Source organism: Pongo abelii, chromosome 20, assembly GCF_028885655.2.
Source record: "Pongo abelii isolate AG06213 chromosome 20, NHGRI_mPonAbe1-v2.0_pri, whole genome shotgun sequence".
In the NCBI taxonomy this organism is placed as follows: Eukaryota; Metazoa; Chordata; class Mammalia; order Primates; family Hominidae; genus Pongo; species Pongo abelii.
In genome coordinates this window covers 2,590,412-2,618,264 of record NC_072005.2, presented here as the reverse complement: position 1 = coordinate 2,618,264, position 27,853 = coordinate 2,590,412, and the positions used below count along the sequence as shown (strand labels likewise).

At 51.5% G+C, this 27,853-nt stretch overlaps 1 protein-coding gene across 4 annotated transcripts; it reads right to left on the bottom strand.

The window, feature by feature from the left end:
* Positions 1 to 6,802: 6,802 nt before the first annotated feature.
* Positions 6,803 to 22,537, bottom strand: ZNF554 (zinc finger protein 554). Of its 4 annotated transcripts, XM_024237233.3 has the most exons (5): positions 22,270 to 22,537; positions 19,304 to 19,376; positions 14,812 to 14,938; positions 10,084 to 10,275; positions 6,803 to 8,893 (listed from the first exon to the last, which is right to left on the bottom strand). In XM_024237233.3, exons 1-5 carry the CDS (start codon positions 22,320 to 22,322, stop codon positions 7,725 to 7,727), a joined length of 1,614 nt encoding a protein of 537 aa, XP_024093001.3. In that variant the 5' UTR covers positions 22,323 to 22,537; the 3' UTR covers positions 6,803 to 7,724. The 4 variants fall into 4 exon arrangements, with proteins under 4 accessions (XP_024093001.3, XP_054395275.1, XP_063575336.1 ...); XM_054539300.2 differs by lacking the exon at positions 22,270 to 22,537 and having other exon boundaries at positions 14,812 to 15,354; XM_063719266.1 differs by lacking the exons at positions 19,304 to 19,376; positions 22,270 to 22,537 and adding an exon at positions 16,199 to 16,314 and having other exon boundaries at positions 14,812 to 15,354.
* Positions 22,538 to 27,853: the final 5,316 nt, after the last annotated feature.

The following is a 27,853-nucleotide window of genomic DNA, read 5'->3' as shown; positions in this document are numbered from 1 at the left end:
TCACTATGAATTTTGTGATGCATGCTAATACTTTCTCTCTTCTTTCTTACCTAATTTTAGAAATGTGTTAGAAAGGTAAATTTCTTCCTATATTCAAGTTTTGAGAACTGTAACAGTGATCAGTCTAATACTGAAGTGGGAACATAATTTATTATGAAAATGTACCCTCCTTCATAGTATATTTAGTCTTCCCATTTTCAAAAGGTAGAAAGGTTTTGTTTGTTTGTTAGGCAGGGCTATTATTGTCAAGGAACTATAGAGAAATCACATAGAGAAAATTACCATTTCCAATTTTAATTTTCAAAGTGTATAAAGAAATTGACATAATGGCCCCAAATTATGCCAGGACTTATGGGGGAAAGGTAAGTATTTCTGACAGCGTATGGTGAAAGCAGGATGTAAAGAAGCAAAAGAAAAGACCCTCAAGGATTTGGGGCTTCTGTGGGTAGGAGATGGCGGATTCCAACTTCAAATGGAAAGACTATAGGGTGCACTTAGGGAAGCTGGGTCTGAGGAAGCAGGATGCCTACCTCAGCTAAGCTTGTCAAGCCCCAGCTTGTGGTTACTGACACTCAGTATTACAGTGGTGTATAACAATACACAAAATACTTTGTATAATCATCCATGATATTAAAAACATCAGAGGAATATTTATAACAACAGCCACAAAGTAAACTGGCAACTAATTTCACTGGATTTATCCCTTTCTCAAGAGATACTCTGGCAGAGAATTCTCACAAAGAAATCTTTCAAAAGCGTATGTGGATTTTCTTTTACTTTATTATACCTATGCATGCCTCAGTGAAAAATCCATAAATCTGAGACAAAGTGGTTATTTAAAATAAGAGTTATTATTTACATTATTTTTCTGAGAATAAGAGCAAGCTGCTTTTGCTACTCACTTCGAATTATTAAAAATTCCACAAATTTAAATGTTATAGGGAATGTGAGCTTAGCAATAATTTCTGTTCTTTATATATTCCAAAAAATATAGTAATTTTTACCCATTTTTCTAGTTCAGGATTTGCTTGTTATGCATATGGAGTAACCCTTGAACATCAGTAAACTTCTCAAGTGTTCCTGCTGTCCTGATCCGTATTTCCAGTGATAACCTGTCCTGATTAGATAGTTCCCTAGGGCCCACCCCCTGCCGCCTGAGTGACGGGAGCGTCGCGAACATGGGTGGTTGTCCCGCCCTGCGGGGACACTGGCTTCTGGGCGAACTGGTTCCAGCCCAGGGCGGAATCGCCCTCTCCCCGCAGCTCGGGCGCCCCGCCCGCGTCCTCCCCCGGGACAGGCGTGGGAACTCCAGACGCTTCCTCACGAGGCGACCCCTTGTCCGGCCAGGAGGTGGAGGCGAGCGGGCGGCCTGGGCCTGGCAGGTTGAGCGGGAGCTGGGCGCGGGGTCCGTAGGGCCGAGACCTACGTGGGGGCGGGGCCCGCACCCGTGACGTCATCGCGCTGTCCCGCATGGGCGCGGACTCCACGGAGGCCCCGCCCAGGGGGCTGCGGATCCGGAGACCTGGCCTGTGGGAGGCCGAACCCGAAGCCTGGCAGGGGGCAGGAGCTTTGCTCAAATCAACCAGAAGATATGAGCTGTTCATTAAAACCCTCAAATTTGGCCGGGCGCAGTGGCTCACGCCTGTAATCTCAGCACTTTGGGAGACCGAGGTGGGCGGATCATCTGAGTTCAGGAGTTTGAGACCATCGTGGCCAATATGGTGAAACCCTGTCTCTACTAAAAATACAAAAATCAGCCCGGCGTGGTGCCGGGCGCCTGTAATCTCAGCTACTGGGGATGCTGGGGCAGGAGAATTGCTTGAACCCGAGAGGTGGAGGTTGTAGTGACCCGAGATCGCCCCACTGCAGTCTAGCCTGGGCGACAGAGTGAGACTCCGTATTAAAAAACAAAAAAACTCTCAAGTTCATATTTTAAACTATAAAGAAAATTTTTTCAGATCATTTCTTTAAGTACATCCCCAATTTGGAAGATTGAAAAGCTGGCCGGGCGCGGTGGCTCATGCCTGTAATGCCAGCACTTTGGGAGGCCGAGGTGGGTGGATCACCTGAGGTCAAGAGTTCGAGAGCAGCCTGCCCAACATAGCAAAACCCTGTCTCTACTAAAAATACAAAATTAGCCGGGCGTGGTGGCGCGCACCTGTAATCCCAGCTAGGGAGGCTGAGGCAAGAGAATCGCTTGAACCCAGGGAGGCAGAGGTTGCAGTGAGCTGAGATCATTCCACTGCACTTCAGCCTGGGGGACAGAGCAAGACTCCGTCTCAAAAAAAAAAAAAAAGTCTCTGATATTGCACAATAATAGGAATGTATCTAACACCACTGAACTTTAGACTTAAAAATGATGAAGATGGTAAATTTTTGTTATTTGTATTTTACTACAATTTTTTAGATGTTATATTTAAAACAGAAAAGGCTACATTTCTAAGGATATTGAATCCCTATTTTAACTGATATAAGAAAAACATGCAAAAGTTTAAATGAATTGGACTGAAACTTAGGAGGGAAGTGGGTTTTTAAAAAATTTTTGGTTTTTTCAGACAGTCTTGCTCTGTCACCCAGGCTGGAGTGCAAGGGCAGGATCCCGACTCACTGCAAACTCCACCTCCCGGGTTCAAGTGATTATCTTACCTCAGCCTTCCGAGTAGGCGGGACTACAGACCTGCCCCGCCACACCCAGCTAATTTTTTTTTTTTTTCAAGACACAGTTGCCCAGGCTGGAGTGCAATGGCAAGATCTCGGCTCACCGCAACCTCTGCCTCCCAGGTTCAAGCGATTCTCCTGGTTCAGCCTCCCGAGTAGCTGGGACTACAGGCGCCTGCCATCACGCCTGGCTAATTTTGTATTTTTAGTAGAGACGGGGTTTCTCCATGTTGGTCGGGCTGGTCTTGAACTCCCAACCTCATGTGATCCACCCGCCTCGACCTCCCAAAGTGCTGGGATTACAGGTGTGGGCCACCATGCCCGGCCTACTAATTTTTATTTTTTTAGTAGAGACGGGGTTTCACCACGTTGGCCGGGCTGGTCTCAAATTCCTGACCTCAGGTGATCCACCCGCCTGGGACTTGCAAAGTGCTTGGATTACAGGTGTGAGCCACCACACCCAGCCTTAAATTTTTTTAAAAAAAAGGAAAAACAATTGTGATAAGCCTGAAAACACTGAATACACTTAATAGACAGGGGGCTGAAAACCAAACGCAGTTAATGGTTATTCATTTCAGAAAAACCCCATAGCTTAAGTGGTTGTTCAAACTCTGATACTGACATTTCATTTAGAAACAATTTTTAAAATTCATTTTTATCTTTCCTAGGAAGGTTTTACACTTTTACAAAAATTAGTGTTTGAAGATTGACATAGGAAAGCAGCTTCCAGTTAAAAATAAATTAGTGTGCCCGGGCTCGGTGGCTCATGCCTCTAATCCCAGCACTTTGGGAGGCTGAGGCAGGTGGATAACCTGAGGTCAGGAGTTTGAGACCAGCCTGGCCAACATGGTGAAACCCCGTCTCTAATAAAAATACAAAAAAATTAGCCGGGCATGGTGGCGCATGCCTGTACTCCCAGCTACTTGGGAGCTGAGGCAGGAGAATCACTTGAACCCAGAGGCAGAGGTTGCAGTGAGCCGAAATCTCACCATTGCACTCCAGCCTGGGCAACATAGTGAGACTCCATCTCAAAAAATAAAATATAATTGCTGGAGGGAGATAATAAGACTGAAAACAGTACAGTCAGGAGACCTCTAAGTCAACCCTTCTCAAGAATATGCTGAAAGCTACAGATGCTTTCCCCAAAAAACACATCAATGCACCAGCACACACTTTGCATCCAGTTCAAAGGTGTCCACAGAGCCCCTAAAGAAACTTACTCATCAACCCAATAGGGTCTAGACTGACCATGGATCAAGGATCTCTAAGGAAAAGCAACATGTTCCATTTGGGTGAAAGGAGATCTGACGGGCAACCTCCCTCATTAGCTCAAAGAAAAAGGGAAGATTCACAGGAAAGTTAGATGACTCCTAAGAGAAAATTTGTAAAATTTTTTTGAGACAGGGTCTTGCTCTGTCACTCAGGCTGCAGTGCAGTGGTGTGCTCATAGCTCACTGCAGCCTCAGCCTCCTGGGCTCAAGCGGTCCTTCCACCTCAGCCCCCAGAGTAGCTGGGACTATAGGCGTGAGCCACCATGCCTGGCTAATGTTTGCATTTTTTGCAGAGACAGGGACTATGTTGCCCAGGCTGGTTTTGAACACCTGGGCTCAAGTGATCCTCCCACCTCAGGCTCCCAAAATACTGGGATTAACAGTTGTGAGCCACTACACCTAGCTTTCCAAGAGAACATTTGGAAAACAGTTCCCCTGCTTGGTGGCCTGGCAAATGAGGTGTTGGCTTTGTACAGGGTGCTCAAGGTCAAATCCAGAGTCCACTACTTTTTTTTTTTTTTTTTGAGACAGAGTCTCACTGTCACCCAGGCTAGAGTGCAATGGCACCATCTTGGCTCACTGCAACCTCAAGCTATTCTCATGCCACAGCCTCCTGAATAGCTGGGCCTAGAGGCGTGAACCACCACGCCCAGATTTTTTTTTTTTTTTTCAGACAGAGTTTCACTCTTATTGCCCAGAGCTGGAGTGTAATGGTGCTGTCCGGCTCACAGCAACCTCCACCTCCCGGGTTCAAGCAATTCTCCTGCCTCAGCCTCCCGAGTAGCTGGGATTACAGGCATGCGCCACCACGCCTGGCTAATTTTCTATTTTTGGTAGAGATGGGGTTTCTCCATGTTGGTCAGGCTGGTCTCGAACTCCTGACCTCAGGTGATCCGCCCATCTCGGCCTCCCTAATTTTTGTATTTTTTGGTAGAGATGGGGCTTCACCATGTGGGCCAGGCTGGTCTCGAACTCCTGACCTCAAGTGATCCACCCACCTCAGCCTCTCAAAGTGCTGGGATCACAGGTGTGAGCCACCGCGCCCAGCCCAGATTCCACTACTTTCTAATTGTGTGACCTTGAGCAAATTATTTCTGTTTTGTCTTCTGTAAAACGGAATGTGAATAGTGATTATCTCATGGGGTCGTGAGGGCTAAATGAAGAACCACATGGAAGTACTTGGCTAGTGCTTGGTATACAGTAAGCATCCAATACATGTTCATGAAGATAATGCACATCGGCACTCCTGGTCTCGATTTTGCTAGGGACATCTCACAGGCGGGACTTTTCCCAGGCCACCAAAGGTCATTCCACCCTCTATGTCCCAAAGTTTACTATACTGTGTCTCTACCATCTAGGTACCCACAGTCTATCCTGACTCATCAATGAGGTTCCGTATCCTTCACGATTTTGGGTGCTATTTGATTTGTATTCATTGTCAAAATGATTATAGCAATATAAAATGAAATGGCAAAAGACAAAATCACACATAATCGGAACACCCCAATCATCACGTAAATGATTCATTTCTTCACGTCTCTATCCAGCCTTTGTCCTTTTGTGAATGGATGAAATTACTAGTACTATTTTGAAACCCTTGTATTTTTTAAACTTTACCTCCAAAGCACTTTCTGTCTTAGCATATACTCTGGATCAGCACAGTAGTGCAGAAGACAAACGGATCTAGCTAAGTGGCCAATGTGAAACACTGAAACAGAATGCTGAAATAAAGGCCAGGCGCAGTGGTTCACACCTGTAACCCCAGCACGGCGGCTTGCACCCGTAAACCCAGCACGGCGGCTCGCACCTGTAACCCCAGCACGGGCGGCTCGCACCTGTAACCCCAGCACGGGCGGCTCGCGCCCGTAACCCCAGCGCAGTGGCTTGTGCCCGTAACCCCCGCACATGTGGCTCGCGCCCTTAACCCCAGCACAGCTGGCTCGTGCCCGTAACCCCAGCACAGGTGGCTCGTGCCCGTAACCCCAGCACAGGTGGCTCGTGCCCGTAACCCCAGCACAGGTGGCTCGTGCCCGTAACCCCAGCACAGCTGGCTCGTGCCCGTAACCCCAGCACAGGTGGCTCGTGCCCGTAACCCCAGCACAGCTGGCTCGTGCCCGTAACCCCAGCACACCTGGCTCGTGCCCGTAACCCCAGCACAGGTGGCTCGTGCCCGTAACCCCAGCACAGGTGGCTCGTGCCCGTAACCCCAGCACAGGTGGCTCGTGCCCGTAACCCCAGCACAGCTGGCTCGTGCCCGTAACCCCAGCACACCTGGCTCGTGCCCGTAACCCCAGCACAGGTGGCTCGTGCCCGTAACCCCAGCACAGCTGGCTCGTGCCCGTAACCCCAGCACAGGTGGCTCGTGCCCGTAACCCCAGCACAGGTGGCTCGTGCCCGTAACGCCAGCACAGCTGGCTCGTGCCCGTAACCCCAGCACAGGTGGCTCGTGCCCGTAACTCCAGCGCAGTGGCTCGTGCTCGTTACCCCAGCGCAGTGGCTCGTGCCCGTAACCCCAGCACAGGTGGCTCACGCCTGTAATACCAGCACTTTGGGAGGCCAAGGTGGGTGGATTGCTTGGGCTCGGGAGTTTGAGACCAGCCTGGGCAACCTGGTGAAAGCCCATCACTACAAAAATTAAAAAAAAAAATTTAGCTGGGTGTGGTAGCGGTACACATGTGTAGTCCCAGCTACCAGAGAGGCTGAAGTGGGAGGATTGCTTGAGTCCAGCAGATGAAGGCTCACTACAGGGAGCTATGATCACACCACTGCACTTCAGCCTCAGCAACAGAGTGAAAACTTGTCTCAAATAAACCCAGAAAAGAATATTGAAATAAAAACAATGAACAATGAAATAAAAAGTAAAGACACAGTAGTTAAGGAACAGAACACCTTTTGTTTAAGCAACTAAATTAACATGTGATGGTTCTTGGCAAGATCCCATCCATGATAGCATTCCCGTCCACCAATCTTTTCCGAAAGTCTGGAGCTTACTGGACACGGTGTAATGGCAACTCCTCCCACTAAAAGGCCCCGTCAGGCTGGGCACAGCGGCTCATGCTTCTAATGCCAACACTTTGGGAGGCCAAGACAGGAGGATGCTTGACTCCAGGAGTTCAAGACCAGTCTTGGCAATGTAGCAAGACCCCAACTCTATAATTTTTTTTTTTTTTTTTGAGATGGAGTCTCGCTCTGTCACCCAGGCTGGAGTGCAGTGGTGCAATCCTGGCTCACTGCAAGCTCCGCCTCCCAGGTTCACACCATTCTCCTGCCTCAGCCTTCTGAGTAGTTGGGACTACAGGCGCCCGCCAGAACACCTGGCTACTTTTTTGTATTTTTAGTAGAGACAGGGTTTCACCGTGTTAGCCAGGATGGTCTCGATCTCCTGACCTCATGATCCACCTGCCTCGGCCTCCTAAAGTGTTAGGATTATAGGCGTGAGCCACTGTACCCTGCCTCCCACTCTATAATAAATTTAAAGATTTGCTGGGCATGGTGGTGCACACCTATAGTACTAGCTACCTGGGAGGCTGGGGTGGGAGGATTACTTGAGCCCAGGAAGTTGAAGCTGCAGTGAGGTATGATCACGCCACTGCACTCCAGCCTGGGTGGCAGACTCCACCTCAACAACAACAATAACAAAACACAAAAATGCCCATTCTCAGAGCTTTCTTACAAGAAGGTGAGAAGGTGACATAAACCCACTTCTTTTCAAATTATCCATCACACTAGGGCAAAAGATAACCATATGTATGTGTCAGAGTACTAAAAAGTGGTTTACAAAGCAGCATGCAATTGCTAACATCCAATAAGATGTCTGTTCTGGTAGAACGCTTTCCCACAGTCAATGATTTTATAGGTTTTCTGGCTGCTGTGAGTTTTCTGATGTGTGACAAGGGATGAGCTCTGGCTGAAGGCTTTCCCACATTCCTGACACCTGTAGGGTTTCTCTCCAGTGTGAGTTCTCTCGTGCCTCACAAGGGAAGACCTCTGGCTGAAGGCTCTCCCACACTGCTTACATTCATAGGGGTTCTCACCTGTGTGAGTTCGCTCGTGCTGGTTGAGAGAGGAACGGTCGCTGAAGGCCTTTCCACATTCACTGCATTCGTAGGGCTTCTCTCCGGTGTGTGTCCTCTTGTGCAAGATCAGGTAAGAACTCTGGCAGAAGGATTTCCCACAGTCTTCGCATTTATAGGGCTTTTCCCCAGTGTGAATCCTCTGATGCTGAGTCAGCGATGAGATCCTGTTGAAGGCTTTCCCGCACTCGCCGCACGCGTAGGGCTTCTCTCCAGTATGAGTTCTCAGATGGCGCGTGAGGGTGGAGCTGTGCGTAAAGGCTCGCCCACACTCCTGACACTCGTAGGGTTTCTCCCCTGTGTGAATTCTTTGATGTTCGCTCAAAGAATGCCTCCGGTTGAACACCTTCCCGCACTGGTGGCACTCAAAGGGTTTCTCTGCCGTGTTGATTTTGTTGTGAATAGTCAGGGCCATACCGTGGTTCAATGACTGCCCATTTTCCAAATACACAAACATTTTCCCCCTGTGTTGAATAAAGTGACTGTTCTGGCTGATGGCCTTTCCACATTCATTACTTTCACAGGGTCTCCGATCTGCATATCCCAGCTGATGGTGGTTTAAGATTGAATCGGATGCCAAGCTCGTAATATCTAACTCACTGCCACACAACTGGTTCCCTTTAGAGCTTGCCTGTGATAAAACAAGGGCTGGGCTCAGATTACCATTTTCCCCAAATCCATGCCATGCAGTAGCCTTCTGAGGAACGGCCACTACGTGAAGGGATGCCTTTTGGCTCAAAAGCCCCTGGGGGTCTTCATGGCTCTCCTCTAATTGCTTCCATCCCCTGTCTTCTCTGATAAGCTTTATCATATTTATACCACTGGCTGGTTCCTCCTGCAAAGCCACCTTCTTGTAAGTTGAGTCTTGGTTTCTTAGTACAGTCATCCAATCTGAAATAAATTGAGGTGGAAACAATTTTAGAAGAAACAGCTACTTGAAAACCAGTGGGACAAAAGTTCTTCTGACATCTACAAGGCCTGTGTGGATTGATGTTCACATATCAGCTTTGAACATGGGGGAAGGATGGGAAAAAGAGAGATGGGTGGCAAGGAAGGCCACTGAGGATGAGATGCAGCAGCAGAAGATGGACAGTGATGGGAAAAGGCAGGGAAATATCAATGCAGAAAGAAATTACTCTGTAGGCCAGGTGCAGTGGCTCACGCCTGTAATCCCAGCACTTTGGGAGGCCGAGGCAGGTGGATCACCTGAGGTCAGGAGTTTGAGCCTGACCAACATGGTGAAACCCTGTCTCTAATAAAAATACAAAAACTAGCCATGTGTGGTGGCGCACACCTGTACTCAGGAGGCTGAGGCAGAAGAATCGCTTGAACCTGGGAGGTGGAGGTTGCAGTGAGCCAAGATCACACCACTGTACTGCAGCCTGGGCGACAAGAGTGAGACTGTTTCAAAAAAAAAAAAAAAAAAGAAAGAAAGAAATTACTCTGTAAAGCTGGGAGAATACGTCTGGCAGAGAGAAAGAGTTATCAAGAAAGCAAAGAGGAAAGAGACAACTAGAAACATACGCAAAATGGCTTCAAGAAGAAAATGGGGGGAAAAATAGAAGAAAATGGGGCCAGGAGTCATGGCTGATGCCTGTACTCCCAACACTTTGGGAGCCTGAGAAAGGAGGATCGCTTGAGGCCAAGAATTCAAGACCAGCTTGGGAAACACAGTGAGACTCCATCTCTGAGAAAAACAAAATAGCTGGGAGTGATGGCATGTGCCTATAGTCCCAGCTGCTCAGGAGGCTGAGGCAGGAGAATCACTTGAGCCCAGGAAGGTGAGGATGCAGTGAGATATGATCATGCCACTGCACTCCAGCCTGGGCCACAGAGTGAGACCCTGTCTTAAGATAAATAAATAAAACAAGAAAATGGGATACTCTTTTCTCTGTACCCTGAGAGAGGTCATGTAAGGTAGTAAAGAGGAGGAGAAAGCTGCCAGAAAGAGAACTGAAGGTGTCTGAGAAAGGGATCTTGGCATTCTCCTTACAGAATCAGGGCCTTGTGAAGAGCTCGCTGACCAATGTTTCCCACGATGCCACTGCCATCCCAATGGTTTCTATCTGCCTGATTCTCACCTGAACAGGAGGCTTGAGGAGCTCCTTTTTCCTCCATCCACAGGGCTTCTCTTTGCTCCAAGTGGGAAGAAGCCACTGGTTGAAAAAGTAAATACCCCGTCCATGAGGAAAGACTAGTGACTTGTGAGGTTTGTGCTGGGGAAAGTGGACCCTCCTTAATCCCCCCATCAGTACACTGGTTCTTCATGTCTTCTGTAAGAGACAAGAGTATACTTGAGAGGTAGCACAAAATAAAGATTTTATTTTCTAGTTAAAAAATTACAGATCTGTGCCAGGCATGGTGGCTCACTCCTGTAATCCCAGCAATTTGGGAGGCCAACGTGGGTGGATCACCTGAGGTCAGGAGTTTGAGACCAGCCTGGCCAACATGGAAAAACCCCATCGCTACTAAAAATACAAAAATTAGCTGGGCATGGTGGTGCATGCCTGTAGCCCCAGTTACTCAGGAGGCTAAGGTGGGAGAATCACTTGAACCCAGGAGGCAGAGGTTGCAGTGAGCCGAGATCGTGGCATTGCACTCCAGCCTGGGCAACAAAGCAAGACTCAGTCTCAAAGAAAAAAAAAATTACCGATCTGGTTGGGCGTGGTGGCTTACACCTGTAATCCCAACACTTTGGGAGGCCCAGAGGCAGGTGATCACTTGAACACAGGAGTTTGAGACCAGCCTGAGCAACATGACAAGACCCCGTACCTACCAAAAAAAACCAAAAACAAACAAACAAACAAACAAAACTAGCCAGGTGTGGTGGTCTAAGCCTATAGTCCCAGCTACGTGGGAGGTTGAGGTGGGAGGATCACTTGAGCCCTGGGGAGGTCAAGGCTGCAGTGAGCTGTGAGCACACCACTGCACCCCAGGCTGGGCAATGAGAGTGAGACTCTGTCTCAAAAAATAAAAAAAAGGGTGGGTGCGGTGGCTCACACCTGTAATCCCAACACTTTGGGAGGCCAAGGCGGGTGGATCATGAGGTCAGGAGATCAAGACCATCCTGGCTAACACAGTGAAACCCCGTGTCTATTAAAAATACAAAAAATTAGCCAGGTGTAGTGGCGGGCGCCTGTAGTCCCAGCTACTCGGGAGGCTGAGGCGGGAGAATGGCATGAACTCGGGAGGCAGAGCTAGCAGTGAGCCGAGATTGCAGCACTGCATTCCAGCATGGGCGACAGAGTGAAAAAAAAAAAAAAAAAAAAAAAAAATCACAGATCTTACATTTCCCCCAAAAATCGATATACAAATGGTCAATAAACACAGGAATGGATGCTCAATGTCATTGGTCATTAGGGAAATGCATATCAAAACCACAATGAGATACCACTGCACACATATGAGAAAGGCCATAATAAAAAATAATAAGTGTTGCCAAGGATGTGGAGAAATTGCAACAGTCTGCACTGCTGGTGGGAATGGAAAATGTACACGCTGATACAAAAACCAGTATGGGGCTGGGCACAGTGGCTCACGTCTGTAATCCCAGCACTTTGGGAAGCGAAGTAGGTGGATCACTAGAGGTCACGAGTTCAACACCAGCCTGGCCAACATGGCAAAAATCCATATCTATTAAAAATACAAAAACAGTAGCCGGGTGTGGTGGCACATGCCTGTAATCCCAGCTACTGGGGAGTCTGAGGCAGGAGAATCGCTTGAACCTGGTAGGTGGAGGTTGTGGTGAGCCTAGATTGTACCACTGCACTCCAGCCTGGGCAACAAGAGCGAAACTCCATCTCATAAGAAAAAAAAAATACAAAAACAGGTGTGGTGGTGCACACTTGTAATTCCAGCTAATTGGGAGGCTGAGGCCTGAGAATCACTTGAACTGTGGAGGCACAGGTTGCAGTGACCTGAGAGAGCACCACTGCACTCCAGCCTGGGCGACAAAGTGAGACTCTGTCTCAAAACAAAAAAACAAAAGAAAAGCCAGTATGGCAGTTCCTCAAAAAGCTAAATTCTAAACATAGAATTACCGCATGATCCAGCAATTCTACTCCTAGTATCGACCCAAAGCACTGAAAACAGTGACTGAAACAGATACTTGTTTGCCAATGCTGACAGCAACAGGATTCACAACAGCGGAAAGGTGGAAACCCAGGTGTCCATCAACTGGTGAATGGATGGACACAGCGTGTTGTATACACACAATGGAATCTTCTTCATCTATGAATAAAGCACTGACACAGGCTACAATGTAAATGAACCCTGAAAACATCACACCCAGTGAAATCAGCCAGACACAAAAGGCCATATATTATATGATTCCATTTATATGAAATGTTTGCCAGGTGCGGTGGCTCCTGCATGTAATCCCAGCACTCTGGGAGGCCGAGGTGGGCGGATCACGAGGTCAAGAGATTGAGACCATCCTGGCTAACATAGTGAAATCCCGTCTCTACTAAAAATACAAAAAATTATTAAAAAATTAGCCGGATGTGATGGCGGGCGCCTGTAGTCCCAGCTACTCCGGAGGCTGAGGCAGGAGAATGGCGTGAACCCAGGAGGCGGAGCTTGCAGTGAGCCAAGGTCACGCCACTGCACTCCAGCCTGGGCGACAGAGCAAGATTCCATCTCAAAAAAAAAAAAAAGAAAAGAAAAGAAAAGAAATGTCCAGGGTAGGCAAATCCATATAGATGGAGAGTGACTCATGGTTACAAGGTGCTGAAGGACGGGCTGGGGAGGGAGAATTTAATGGGTACAGAGTTTTGGTTGAGGATAAAAAAGTTCTAGAAATCGACAGTTGTGGTGGCTGTGGTACATGCTGAATGCATTTAATGTCACTGAACTGCATGCTTAAAAGGGGTGAAAAAGGCACATTTTATGTTTATATACAGATATATAGATAGATATATGTGTGCATATATGTATATATACTTTTTTTTTTTTTTTGACAGGGAGTTTTGCTCGTTGCCCAGGCTGGAGTGCAATGGCACGATCTCAGCTCACCGCAACCTCCACCTCCTGGGTTCAAGCGATTCTCCTGCCTCAGCCTCCTGAGTAGCTGGGATTACAGGCATGAGCCACCACGCCTGGCTAATTTTGTATTTTTAGTAGAGACAAGGTTTCTCCATGTTGGTCAAGCTGGTCTCTCAGGTGATCCACCCCACTTTGGCCTTCCAGAGTGCTGGGATTACAGGTGTGAGCCACCACTGTATATATATTTTTTGAGACAGAGTCTCGCTCTGTCGCCCAGGCTGGAGTCCAGTAGTACGATCTTGGCTCACTGCAACCTCTGCCTCCCGGGTTCAAGCGATTCTCATGCCTCGACCTCCCAAGTAGCTGGGATCACAGGCGCCTGCCACCATGCCCAGCTAATTTTTGTATTTTTAGTATAGATGGGGTTTTGCCACATTGGTCAGGGTGGTCTCAAACTCCTGGCCTCAAGTGATCCACCCACCTCGGCCTCCTAAAGTGCTGGGATTACAGACGTGAACCACCACGCCCAGCCTACATTTTTTTATCACAGTAAAGACTTTTTTTTAAATGATGGCTCTTTACCTTGGCAGAAAGAGTACAAATGCTCTGTGATGTGGTTGAGCTGTCTCCCGACCCAAATCTCATCTCGAATTGTAATCCCCACGTATCAAGGGAGGTACCTGATGGGAGGTGATGAGAGCATGGGGGCGGTTCCCCCATGCTGTTCTCGTGATAGTGAGTTCTCATGAGATCTGATGGTTTTATAAGGTTTCCCCTGCTCTCTTCCCTCTCTTGCTGCCTTTTGAAGAAGGTGCCTGCTTCCCCTTCTGCCATGATTGTAAGTGTCCTGAGGCCTCCTGAGCCATGTGGAACTGTGACTCCATTAAACCTCTTTTCTTTTTTTTTTGAGACGGAGTCTTGCTCTGTCGCCCAGGCTGGAGTGCAGTGGTGCAATCTTGGCTCACTGCAACCTCTGCCTCCCGTGTTCACGCAAGTCTCCTGCCTCAGCCTCCTGAGTAGCTGGGATTACAGGTGCCCGCCATTTTTAGTAGAGACAGGGTTTCACCATGTTGGCCAGGCTGGTCTTGAACTCCTGACCTCAAGTGATCCACCCCTGTGATCCCTAAGTGCTTGGATTACAGGCATGAGCCACCACGCCCAGCCTAGGTGGTATTCTTTATAGCAGTGTGAAACGGACTAAGACACTCTGACTATGTTCCCAAGGGGAATCAGAGAAGTTATCTATGCCTGAGCTGAGACATGTAATTGCACTGCAGCTCCAGCTATCACGTACTGAACAAGGTCATCTGTTCTCAGAGAAACCAGACCACGAAAGCCACAAAACCAGGACCCACGTCTGTCTTATTTACCAATGAATCCCCCATTCCCAGCATGGTGCCAGACACATAGTAGATGCTAGATGACATGGTTTGGCTGTGTCGCCATCCAAATCTCACCTTGAATTGTAATAATCCCGACGTCAAGGGTGGAGCCGGGGGAGATAACTGAATCATGGCGGAGGTGGTTTTCCCCATACTGTTCTCGTGGTAATGAATAAGTCTCACGAGATCTGACGGTTTTACAAATGGGAGTTTCCCTGCACAAGCTCTCTTGCCTATTGCCACGTAAGACGTGACTTTGTTCCTCATTCACCTTCCATCATGATTGTGAGCCCTCCCCGGCCATGTGGAACTGAGCCCATTAAACCCCCTTTCCTTTACAAATTACCCAGTCTTGGGTATTTCTTTATTAGTAGTGTGAGAACAGACTAATGCACCAGATAATTGTGAATCAATGAACACAGGAATTAGTGATGCTTGCCTTACCCAGGGAGACCACGTTCCTGTAGTTCTCCAGCATCACCTCTCTGTACAGGTTCTTCTGAGCAGGATCCAGCAACTCCCACTCCTCCTGGGAGAAGTCCACGGACACGTCCTCAAAGGTTACTAATTCCTAGAATATCACAGCGGTTCTGCTAAAGATGGGTCCATCACCACCCACGTTCATGGGAGGAGGGGTGAGGTTGGCGGCACCAGGGAAGTTGAGAAAGGTCAAGGTGCAAAGTTCAGAAGTCAGTTTCTATTAGCTGCCTTGCGGGTGCTTGTCCTTGGCTTAAAATCAGAGGGACATACAGACCCTAGGCCCACCATCAACACAGCAAGGACGACCAGCACACAGGTCTGGATGAAACATTTTGCCCATTTCTTATTGAACTGGTGATTCTAACCTCTGGATCTCTGAGACTGACATTCCCATGTGAGAATCTCCTCCTGCTGATTCTGAAAATGAATGGACGTCATGGATATGCCACTTGCAGGTTAAGGGACTGCAGGTATATTGCTGACCTATCCAGGACACAGCCTCCTCATCTGTTCAATGGAAAGAAGAATTTTATCCAAAGTGTGTTGTCGTCAGGACTAACTAGTTGATATCAGTCACAGCATTTGCTACTGCCATAGTCAGAAGACTGAGAAACAATGCCCAACAATACACAGGATGGAACAGGACCTTCCTCAAAACTCACAGTTATTAGAGATTAGTTATTTTAGAATTACACATTACAAGGCATGGACAATGTAAGAAGAGGAATTTGCAGCCAGTTGAGGTGGCTCACGCCTGTAATCCCAGCACGTTGAGAGGCCGAGGCGGGCAGATCACGAGGTAAGGAGATCGAGACCATCCTGGCTAACACGGTGAAACCCCGTCTCTACTAAAAACACAAAAAAATTAGCCGGGAGTGGTGGCGGGCGCCTGTAGTCCCAGCTACTCGGGAGGCTGAGGCAGGAGAAAGGCGTGAACCTGGGAGGCGGAGCTTGCAGTGAGCCGAGATCACGCCATTGCACTCCAGCCTGGGTGACAGAGCGAGACTGTCTCAAAAAAAAAAAAAAAAAAAAAAAAGAGGAATCTGCTACAACCTTGACCCACCGAAATATGGCAAAAGCTTTGTTGTTTCAACATATGAAGGGGCTGATGAGTGTTTAGGGCCTGAATGGCTATCCAGGTAATCCACGGTATAAAACAGCACCTAAGCTGGTATCTGCTGTAAGATGTAAAAGTTGGCTGGGCACCGTGACTCATGCCTGTAATCCTAGCACTTTGGGAGGCTGAGGCAGGTGAATCACAAGGTCAGGAGTTCGAGCCCAGCCTGGCCAACATAGTGAAACCCCATCTCTACTAAGAATACAAAAATCAGCCAGGCATGGTGGCACGCACCTGTAGTCCCAGCTACTCAGGAGGCTGAGGCAGGAGAATTGCTTGACCCGGGAGGCAGACGTTGCAGTGAGCGGAGATTGTGCCACGGCACTCCAGCCTGAGTGACAAAGCAAGACTCCATCTCAAAAAAAAAAAAAAAAAAAAAGTTACCGGCTGGGCTCGGTGGCTCACACCTGTAATCCCAGCACTTTGGGAGGCCAAGGCAGGCGGATCACCTGAGGTCGGGAGTTCGAGACCAGCCTGACCAATATGGAGAAACCCCGTCTCTACTAAAAATACAAAATTAGTCAAGCGTGGTGGCGGGTGCCTGTAATTCCAGCTACTCGGGAGGCTAAGGCAGGAGAATCGCTTGAACCCGGGAGGCGGAGGTTGCAGGGAACCGAGATTGCGCCACTGCACTCCAGCCTGGGCAACAAGAGTGAAACTCCATCTCAAAAAAAGAAAGAAAGAAAGAAAGAAAAGATGTAGAACCACTTCTAGCACCCGAACCATATGCATACAGGAGGCACCCCGAGCTTTCGCTCCCAGCCTTAAGGGCCCTGTATGGACTCGCTTCAGTCCACACCTGTCTTATGCCTTCACCTCTCCCTCTTCAGTTGCATCCTGGAAAAAAAAAACAAACCCTTCCGACTTTGCTCACACTGGTAATCCCAGCACTTTGGGAAGCCAAGCTGGGAAGACAGCTTGAGCCCAGGAATTCAAGACCAGACTGGGCAACACAATGACACCCAGTTTCTACAAAAAAATTTTAAAATATTTTTAAAATCCCACTCCAGGATATGCCTATAATCCCAGCACTTTGGCCTTTGAGGCCAGGAGTTCAAGACCAGCCTGGCCAACATGGTGAAACCCTGTCTCTACTAAAAATACAAAAATTAGCCGGGTATGGTGGTGAGTGCCGTAATCTCAGCTACTTGGGAGGCTGAGGCAGGAGAATCGCTTGAACCCCGGAGGCGGGATCTCAGCATGAGCTGAGATTGTGCCACTGCACTTCAGCTTGGGCAACAGAGCGAAACTCCGTCTTAAATAAAACTGCAGAGGGCAGGCGTGGTGGCTTGTGCCTGTAATCCCAGCACTTTGGGAGGCCAAGGTGGGTGGATGACCTGAACCCAGGAGTTCACAGCCAGCCTGGGCCAACATGGTGAAACCCCGTCTTTACTAACAATACAAAAATTGGCTGGGTATGGTGGCACATGCCCATAATCCCAGCTACTCGGGAGGCTGAGACACAAGAATAGCTTGAGCTTGGGCGGCAGAGGTTGCAATGAGCCAAGATCGCACCACTGCACTCCAACCTGGGCAACAGAGCAAGACCCTGTCTGAAAAAAAATAAAAAAATAAAACTGCAATCACGTTATGCTCAGTGAGAGAAGCCAGACACAGAAGGACAAAGTCTGTGTGGTTCTACTCCTAGGAGGTCCCTAGAGTTGTCAGATTCAGAGAGACAGAAAGTAGGATGGGGGGTGCCAGGGGCTGGGGAGGGGGACAGGGAATGAGTGTCTCATGGGGACAGAGCTTCAGTTTGGGAAGAGGAGGAAGTTCTAGAGAGGAGGGTGGTGATGGTTGTCCAACTTAATGCCACTGAGCTGTGCACTTAAAAATGGCTGAGATGGTAAAGTTCATACATATTTCACGTGTGTTTTATCACAATTACAGAAATATTCTTTCAGGTAAAGAGGAGGATGCCTTCCTGGGCAGCACTGCCTGCTCTCCAGGGGAAGGTGCTGGATCCCACCTGTTGATGGCAGTGGCTGATGCCATCATGTCAAGCAGCAGCAGGGAGGTGCCACCAGGGCTGCACACTCCTTGGAGCTAGTGGGAGCCCCATCCTCCTGTAGCTGTGGATCTGAGCCTCAGGAGGCAGGATCTGCCCTCCTGGGTGCAGCTGAAGCTGCCAGACCCGCAGCTGCAGACCTGGGCCTCCCACTCCAGGAAGCAGGCAGGAGCTGGAGACAAGTGAGAGCCCTGCCTCCTCCAAGTTGGCGAGGCAGGAGCTCCTGGGTGCAGCCGTGGCTGCCCTCCCAGGCGCAGGACCCAGGCATCTCTGCAACCTGCACCCTCAGGGGTCTCAGGAAGGACTCCCCAGTCCCTGCAGGTTCAGGGGTGTCTGCTCCCACTGCCTGGCCTCTCTCAAGAGTGGGGGTTGGGGCCACGTCCTAGGGCCATGAATGGCAGCAGGAAGCAGATTAATTCCTGGGCAGAAGGGGGTGGGTCCCCAGTAAGGCCCCACCTTCAGGCCAGGGAGGGCCTGAAGACAGGGGGCCAGGCTGCCAGTCCTACAGACCAGAGTGGGGACTCATGATGCCTCTTTCGACCCTCCCACGGCCGCCCATAAACCAGTCGGCACACACTTCCTCCCCTCTGAGGTCCATAAAAGCCCTGGGCTCAGGCTTAGCAGGGCAGAGGATGGCCAGAGGACAAAGAAGGCAGAGAGATGACAGAATGGGACCAGACGACCAGCTGCAGAGAGGAGTACCCTCTCCACTGAAAGCTGCAGAGACCATCTGCCAGCAGAGAGAAGCTACTGTCCCTGCTGAGAGCTTCAGAGAGGAGCTACTGTCCCTGATGAGAGCTTCAGAGAGGAGCTACCATCCCTTGCTGAGAGCTTCAGAGACCTGCAGAGACGTCCGAATGACTTGCCTGCGGAGAGGAGCCACCCTCTCCTGGGCCTCCTCTCTGCTGAGAGCTGAACACTCGACCAGACAACCTGCCAACAGGGAGGAGCTGCCCATTCCTCTGAGCTGCTCTAACAGTAAATACAACTCTTCTTCACCCTTCACTTGTCTGCATACCTCATTCTTCCTGGATGCAGAACAAGAACTTGGGCAAAGGTACCACAGCCACAGAGGTTTCCAGCCAGAAAAACTGACACCCCAGGGATCCCGTAATACTGTCTCCTAGGGAGAGGCTGTGCTCAGTCCCAATACTGAGGGTCACTCTTTACACTTGGGAGCAGCATGAGTACCTCATCCCACACACCACTCCTGGGGAATTCTGAACTTTCACATAGCAAGGGGTCTCCTTCTCTATCAAGGACTGAGTTTCTGGCGGGATTGTTCCCTCTGGATATACTGGGTGCCTTTTGGGAGAATGAGGACATCTCACCTGGGACCAGCGGGGCAGGTACCCAGCAGCCATTCTCTCCTCTTCGGAAAAGCAGGTTCCTGGGCAGGCAGAGCTGTGGGGAGGAAAAAGGCACTGTGAATACCAGATCCAGGCCAGTCCCCAGATCCCAGAGCCCTTGGCCTGGAGAACCTCCATTTGCTTGAAGGGGCCCCCACACACAGAGGGAGGTAAACTGAAGCCACGACCCAGGACTGAGGCCAGGGTTTGTGTTTTTTAAGAGATAGGGTCTCCCTCCATTGCCCAGGCTGCAGTGCAGTGGTGCGATCATAGCTCATCTCATGACAGCTTCAACCTCCTGGGCTCAAGCTATCCTCCCTCCTACCTCAGCCTGTGGCTGGAACTATAGGCACCACCATGCCCATCTAATTTTTTGTATTTGCTGTAGAGACGGAGCCTTGCTATGTTGTCCCAGGTCTACAGCTCCTGGGCTCAAGAGATCCACCTTCCTCAGCCTCCCTAAATTCTGGGATTAAAGGTGTGAGACGCCACACACATTCATGGCCAGGGGTCTTAAAGGCCCCATTTTATGGATGAAGGTCCTGAGGCCTTGGAAGCAAACAACTTTACAAAACACTCAGGCTCCATTAGGAAGTGAAGCGCTCCATGCATTTCCTGAGGCTGTTTTCACAAGGTGCCACTAACCCGGGGGCTTAAAATAACAGGAATATATCCTTTCCCAGTTCTGGAAGTCTGAGATCAAGGTGTGGGCAGGGCTGTGCTCCCTCCGAAGGCTCTAGGGAAAAGCTCAGGTGTGTTGGCTCATACCTGTGATCCCAGCACTTTGGGAGGCTGAGGTGGGAGGATCACTTGAGCCCAGGAGTTCGAGACCAGCCTGGCCAACATGGTGAAACCTCGTCTACTAAAAATACAAAAAAAATAGCCAGGTGTGGTGGCACATCCCTGTAAACCGTTACTCAGGAGGCTGAGGCAGGATAATTATTTGAACCTGGGAGACAGAGGTTACAATGAGCCAAGACTGTGCCACTGCACTCCAGCCTGGGCAATGGAGCAAGACTCTATCTCAAAAAGAAAAGATAAGGAAAAAAAAAAAAAGCTCTCAGGAAAAATCCTTCCTGCCTTTTCCAGCTACTGGAGGCATGACTGGTGTCCTTATAAGAGAAAGAAACAGCTGGATGCGGTGGCTCATGTCTGTAATCCCAGCATTTTGAAAGGCCAAGGCGGGCAGATCACGAGGTCAGGAGTTCGAGACCAGCATGGCCAACATGGCAAAACCCCCGTCTCTACTAAAAATACAAAAATTAGCTGGGTGTGGTGGCGTGCGCCTGTAATCCCAGCTACTTGAGAGGCTGAGGCAGAATTGCTTGATCCTGCAGGGTAAAGGCTGCAGTGAGCCGAGATCGTGCCACTGCACTCCAGCCTGGTGACAGACTGAGACCCCATCTCAAAAAAAAAAAAGGAGAAAGAGACACAGGGAAGAAGGCCACATGATGATGCAGGCAGAGCCTGGAGTGATGTGGCCCCAAGCCAAGGGACACCAACTATGGCAGGCCACCCCCAGAAGCTGGAAGAGACAGAGAAGATCCTCCCGCCAGAGCCTTCAGAAGCACCACGGCCCCACCGCATCTTCATGTCGGGCTTCTGGCCTCCAGACTTGTGAGAGAATACATTTCAAGCCTCCCCCTGCCCCCTGGTTTGTGGAGCATTGTCACAGTAGCTCCAGGAGGCTCATGTAAGAACCAAAGGCGCCGGGCGTGGTGGCTCACTTTGGGAGGCCGAGGTAGGTGGATCACCTGAGGTCAGGAGTTCGATACCAGCCTGGCTGGCCAACATGGAGAAACTCTGTCTCTACTAAAAATATAAAAATTAGCCAGGCGTGGGGGCATGCACCTGTAATCCCAGCTACTTGGGAGGCTGAGGCAGGAGAATCACTTGAACCCAGGAGGTGGATGCAGTGAGCAGAGATCGTGCAACTGCACTCCAGCCTGGGCGATAGGGCGAGATTATCTTAAGAAAAAAAAGAAGATGAAAAAGAAACCAACCTGTTTGGGTAGTGGGGAGTTCAGGGAGGTTGGGGTTGCTAGACCAGCAGAAAGGTCAGCTGCCTCCCTCATTCCTCAACAGGGGTGGTGGGTATAAAGAGAACAGACCCTTGCAGCCGGGCGCGGTGGCTCACGCCCGTAATCCCAGCACTTTGGGAGGCTGAGGCGGGTGGATCACCTGAGGTCGGGAGTTCCAGACCAACCTGGCCAACATGGTGAAACCCCGTCTCTACTAAAAACGCAAAAATTAGCCGGGCGTGGTGGCGCATGCCTGTAATCCCAGCTACTCGGGAGGCTGAGGCAGGAGAATGGCTTGAACCCGGGAGGCGGAGGTTGCAGTGAGCTGAGATTGCACTCCAGCCTCCGTCTCAAAAAAAAAAAAAAGGACCCTTGCTGTCTTATCACTAGGACCGCGGTGCTAACATATAAGTGAGGTCTCTCCCTCAGGACGCTGTGGACCCTGGGGCCTGGGTCATTCTCTGGGCTGGGGCAGGGTGCTGAGCTGCATCCCCGGCCTCCACCTACTCCATGCCAGGAACTGCCCCTAGTTATGACAACCACAGACGTCTCCAGACATCGCCCAGTGTCCCCTGGAGGGCAGGACCGCCCCTCGCTGAGACCCTCTGATGTGGCCTCACTGCAGTGCGAGAGTGGCAGCCCCTCTCTGCCTTTAGGGTAGAGTCAATGCGTCTTCTGCCTCTCCTTGCAGGCTGGGCCTCAGGAAGCTTATGCGTCTCTCATCCAGGGGCGTTTTCACAGGGCAAGGGCAGACCGTGCCACCCTGGGCGTTGGGGCCCTGGGCGAGCTGCCGGCCCCCGACCCTCCCGTGGGGACCCTAACGCGACAGGGTCATGCCCCGGCGCCCCGGCCCCGCCAGACCCAGCCCCACCAGAGCCCCTGCAGGCCCGGCACGGAGGTCGCGGCACGGGAGGCGGCGGCACTTACGGCTGAGCTGCCGGGAGCCGCGCGCGCCGGCCCAGGTGGGCGCAGGTGACCATTGGGGCGCGCGCTCAGGCGCCAGACAGGGCCCCCGAGGCGGGAGCGCCCCGTGCAGGCCGCCCGGCCTCCCCTGCGTGTCCCTAAGACGCCTCCTCCGCTCGGCTCCTCGGCGCTCGGAGCGGACGCCCCCCGCAGGCGCCCCTCAAGAACTCGCCGCAGCCGCAGCCGCAGCCGCCGCCAACCCCGACGCGCGCAGAGGTAAACTCGGCACTGCGCCTGCGCACCCCGAACCTGCGAACTACAAGTCCCAGCAGGCCCCGCAGCGCGGCGCTGGGCTCCCGACTCTCCAACCTAGGTCACAGCGCCGCCTCCGGGCGGGCGGCGTCTCCGCAGGACCGCGATGCCCTTGCGGCTATTGGATCCACCCAGTGTGGTTCGCTGGAGTCCCCGGGCGTTGTGGGGTTCGCGGAGCCAATCCTCAAATCCCAGCTCCGTCGTTTCCCGGCGGCTTGGCATTGGATATTAATAACTACTATTATTTATTAAGCAAGCTATATAAACGTATAATGTATTACATGCTTATTAAAATGATTGCTTAAGTAATTGTTGTTTGTTTTTGAGACTGAGTTTCGCTCTTGTCGCCCAGGCTGGTGTGCAATGGCGTGATCTCAGGTCACTGCAACCTCCGCCTCCCGGGTTCAAGCGAGCCTCCCAAGTAGCTGGGATTACGGGCGTGCACAACCACACTCGGCTAATTTTTTATATTTTTGGTAGCACGCGGTTTCACCATGTTGGCCAGGCTGGTCTCGAACTCCTGACTTCCAGTGATCTGCCTGCCTTGGCCTCCCAAAGTGCTGGGATTACAGGCGTGAGCCGCCGCGCCCAGCCAAATTAAATTATTTAAATATTTATTTAATATTCTGACTTATTTATGAGAAATTAAAACAGTAAAACTACTATAATTAATATACTGTTGTAGGATATAACAAATTCCTCTTCAAAGGTTTTAGCCTGTAAATTGTTAAGTACAATCAGTTCTGAGCTCCTCTCCAAAGAACCAATGTATCCGTATATTCAGCTGCCCTGTTTTTTTTTTTTGAGATGGAGTCTTGCTCTGTCGCCCAGGCTGGAGTGCAGTGGCGAGATCTCGGCTCACTGCAAGCTCCGCCTCCCAGATTCACGCCATTCTCCTGCCTCAGCCTCCCAAGTAGCTGGGACGACAGGCGCCCGACACCACGACCGGCTAATTTTTTTGTATTTTTAGTAGAGACGGGGTTTCACCGTGTTAGCCAGGATGGTCTCGATCTCCTGACCTCGTGATCCGCCTGCCTCAGCCTCCCAAAGTGCTGGATTACAGGCGTGAACCACCGTGCCCGGCCACCTGTTCTTTGTTCCTCATTTAACTTCCTCGTTCTTTTCGTCTCCTTGCCCCTAGTTTCAGTAAACAACCCCTCCTAGCCCCTATCACCTGCTCTGACCTTAGTCACCCTTGACCTGCTCTGACCTTAGTTATCCTTGGTCACCTGCTCTGTTCTTAGTCATCCTGAGTCACCTTTTCTGTAGCTGTCCTTCCTGCCAAACTACTCACGCCCCCACTCTGGCTCGTACCCCTGCCCTCTTTAAAACAGCCAATCGGAATTAGCTTAGACTGTGCGGTCCAACCCTAGCCAATAGGGGAACGACATAGCAGTAGGGGTACCTGCGTCAGGGATAAGAACCCCTTCCCCTCCCTCGTTCAGGTGTGCTCGTTCAGGCGCCGCCAACCCCGACTGGCGCAAAGGCAAACTCGGCATTGCGCCTGCGCACCCCGAGCCTGCGAACTACAAGTCCCAGCAGGCCCCGCAGCGCGGCGCTGGGCTCCATCTGCCAGACGCCCCCTTCTATAGAAGTAAAATTGCTGTGCTGAGAAAATTAATGTTCGAGTGCTGTTTCTTTTGTGGCACCGAAAATTTATTTCTAATACTATAAAGGTTCATAATACAGTCTCAGTAATTGCATTAGTCAGTTCTCACACCGACTAAGGCATGGGCCACCACGTCTGACTAAATGTATTTTTTAGTAGAGACAGGGTTTCCTCATGTTGGCCAGGCTGGTCTTGAACTCCTGGCCTCAAGTGATCTGCCTGCCTCGGCCTACCACAGTGCTGGAATTACAGGTGTGAGCCACTGTGCCCAGCCAATAAAAAAATAAATAATAACTGGGAATTTATTGGCTCACATAACCGCCAAGTTCAGGGGCAGGTCCGGACCCCACCTTAAACTGGGATGGAGGTGCTTGGAGGAGGTAGTGGGGTAGCCTTCATCACAGCCCTAGCATCCTCCGGGTTGGCAGGCCCCACTCCAAGCACCTCCGCGTACCGACAGCATTCCCTCCTTCCAATTTCAAGTTCAGGGAAAAATAAAATTCTCTAATCGTTCAAACCGAGTCAGACTAGAGGACGGCACTGATGTAGGTGCTCCAAAATAGGTCACCAGCCCATCCGTAAACCAACGATGAGAGGTGGCCGGGGGCACAGGATGTCCTTTGGGACAGAGTTCCGTCTCCCTGGCCTCCTGAGCTGAGGATGGAGCAAGAGGGAACACACAAGGGAGGTCTGGGGTCTGAAGAGGAGAGCATCACACCGGCCTGGTGCAGCCTGGAAAAGCCCGAAAGCTCTGTGCATGGCCACAGGGAGCTCAGTTCCCCAGGGAGCCGCGTGGGCAGCACCCTGGCCCCCAGCCCATGCTGGAACTCACCCCTGGGCCCTGTCTACCTTGAGACTTGAACCCAGACCTCCTGCCTTCCAGTCCAGGGCTCAAACCACCTGCAAGCTGGCCATTAATCTCAGAATCGAACTGAGTTTCACAAAACATTTTGTCCCTTGAAGGAGGGACAGCCCTGGAGAGTGAGGTCCCTGTCCCTTTCAAGGCTGTGGCCTTCAGCCGGTGTTGCTCACTGGGGAGAGGAGGGAGGACACTGGCTCTGCTCCTGAGACGCCCCATCTGGGACACGGGGACAGTAACACAAGTCCCATGGGGAGGATGGGGACGACCGCACCTGCCCACCCCACAGCATGGAGCCTGCCTACAGCGGCTCTACTGGTATCATCCTTGAGAGGAGTGGGGCCGCTCGGGGCCACCAACCACAGAGATCCCAGCAGCTTCTTGGTTGGAGAAATACTTCGTGAAGGACCAAAATGGAACCACGGGCACATGTGTTGGAGGCAGCACGGGCAGGGATGGGACTGTGGGGACGAGGAGCCAGGGACACCTGGGGATGGCTCACGGGGGCTGGACGGGTGACCGGGGAGGAGACCACTTCTGCATTCAGGTTTTGTCAAAAACCCAAAGAAGGAGAGTTTACAGAGAAATGCTGCAAAGATCACAAAACATACAGGTTCCAATATATATATATTTTTACAATTCTTTATTTCCCCCTTTTTTTCCATTGGGGAGCAGCGAGGGGCCAACGAGAGTGACAACCTGGACGGGCAGGGGATGCTAATGCCACACTGTCCTCTGAGCCCGCTGCTGGAGCCCTGAGTGGGGAGCATGGGGCAGAGGAGCCAGGAGACACAGCAGCTCTGCAGCGCCCTCCCTGTGATCAAAGCCCCCGCTCTGTCCTGGAGTGTTTGGGGAAACCCGGGTGCCCCCGGTGTGGGCATTTGGGAAGGCTCTGAGGACGCCCAGCTCCCTGGTGAACAGGGTCCTGGACCAAGACTCTGTGCTGCTACCTCCACGTCCCTGGGTGTCCACAGAGCAGGGGACATGCTGGAGGAGACGGCCCAGCTTGCGAAGCACCGTGGGGGGCTGTTTGGGGCATCCGGCAACTAAGCCTGGTTGGTGACTTCCAGGGGAGCGGGGTGTGGACGGTCCGGGCCATCTGCCCACAGCCCAGCAGCCCAAGGCTGTGACCCCAGCTCTGCTGTGACGGGCCAGGCTGTGTGTGTGACAAGGCTGTGACATCCCAGGGCCCAGCTGGGATGCTCCTGCACAACTGGGACTTGGCTGGGGACCAGGTGGAGGCCACCTGAGGGCTTGGGGCAGGGGAAGATGAGGGAGCCCCCAGACTTGCCGTCTCCACCTCTGCCCAGTGCGGTCAGCTTTGCCTTCCAGCTTTTCTTTTCTGAACCCCAGGTATTTTATTATTATTCTTATTTTAGAGACGGTCTTGCTCTGTTGCCCAGGCTGCAGTGCAGTGGTGGGATCATGGCTCACTGCAGCTTCGACCTTCTAGGCTCAAGCGATCCTCCTGCCTCAGCCTCCCAAAAAACAGACCACAGGCACTGGCCCCACACCCACCGAACTTATTTTTTTAAGAGATGGGGTCTTGCTACATTGCCCAGGCTGGCCTCGCCCTCCCGGTCTCAAGCAATCCTTCCGCCTCAGCCTCCTGAGTAGTTGGGGCTTCAGGTGCAAGCTATGGGACCCGCTCTGAGCTGTGAGTATCTGAAACGTGACCTCTGTGGTGTTCCCATATCGATTCCCGCCTCGCTGGCATAACCCTCCTGGCCGCAGGCTGTGCTGTCCAGCTCTGCAAAAACAAGACTCACCTCTTAGCCCCCAGAGTTGGAAAGACACAGAAGCAGGTGCGTGGAGCAGAGCCAGGTGTGCGTAAGGTGCAAAGCAGGCCCCGTGGCAGTGGCCACAGCCACATTGGCCTGGGCTGGGTGGGAATGGGACAGAAGGGGCTGGAGCAGATGGCACAGCCCTCGGAGTCCCGTCCAAATGGAGGTGAGGACGAGGCGGATGTCTGGCCACCCATAGGCCTCGGGAAGCAGCGTCACAGGTTCTGCTGACCAGCCTCCTTTGTGGAGGACTAAGACTGGGGAGGGACGCTCCCAGGGCACGAGGGGGACTCCCGAGAAACTCACAGTCACAGGAGAAAACATCAGAGCACTGGGACTGAAGAGGCGGGAAGCATCCACCTGTCTTGCTCGGGGGGTGGGGACATAGCCAATAGCTATCCCTGAGGCATCTCTGAGCACTGTTGGAGGGTCCAGGAAGCGACCCCCCGACCCTGCACCCCCGATCAAGACTTTGCCATGTTGCCCACAGCCAGGGGAATGGGGCCGCCAGGGAGGGCAGGCACAGGCAGTCCCCAAGGCCACGAGGATGAGGGCCATGGCCGAGCTTCCAGCAGCTGCCCTGGTTCACCTGGTTCACTTGTGTCCAACAGGAACCCCCAGAGACTCTGCCTCGGAAGCTGGAGTGAGCCCGGCCTTCCCCTGTGGGTGAGAGGGTGAGCAGCTGCTGACCCCCAGCCCCGCCCTGGCTGCCTGTGCGCACAGGGCGTGCCCTGACTTTCCGGACTCTCTGACCAGCGGAGCCTGGTCCTTGATGGCCAGAGCTGAGCAGGGAGGGGAGGGAATGTTCCAGAATGACGACAGGTGAGAAGCTCGCAGGAAGCAGAAGTCTCTCAGACCCCCCAGGCCGGCCTGGCTGGCAGAACTGGTTCCCAGCCCTTCAATCCCCCCCAACCCCCCTGCCCCCACAAGGACCTGAGCCCCAATCCAGGGCCTGGTGTGGCAACAGCCCAAGGGCTGACCTGACATCCCACCGTCCTTGGACAAAAAAGCACAGGAGCCAGTGACCAGGCCAGGGAGCCTCTC

What these genes read in the sequence shown, in the direction of transcription:
- ZNF554 (XM_024237233.3), bottom strand. Translation starts at nt 22,322, where the DNA reads ATGGTCACCTGCGCCCACCTGGGCCGGCGCGCGCGGCTCCCGGCAGCT. An exon ending in ACCTGCCCCGCTGGTCCCAG is followed by an intron (nt 14,939 to 19,303) that starts GTGAGATGTCCT and finishes GTGATATTCTAG; the next exon opens with GAATTAGTAACCTTTGAGGA. An exon ending in TCCTCAAGCCTCCTGTTCAG is followed by an intron (nt 8,894 to 10,083) that starts GTGAGAATCAGG and finishes AATTTATTTCAG; the next exon opens with ATTGGATGACTGTACTAAGA.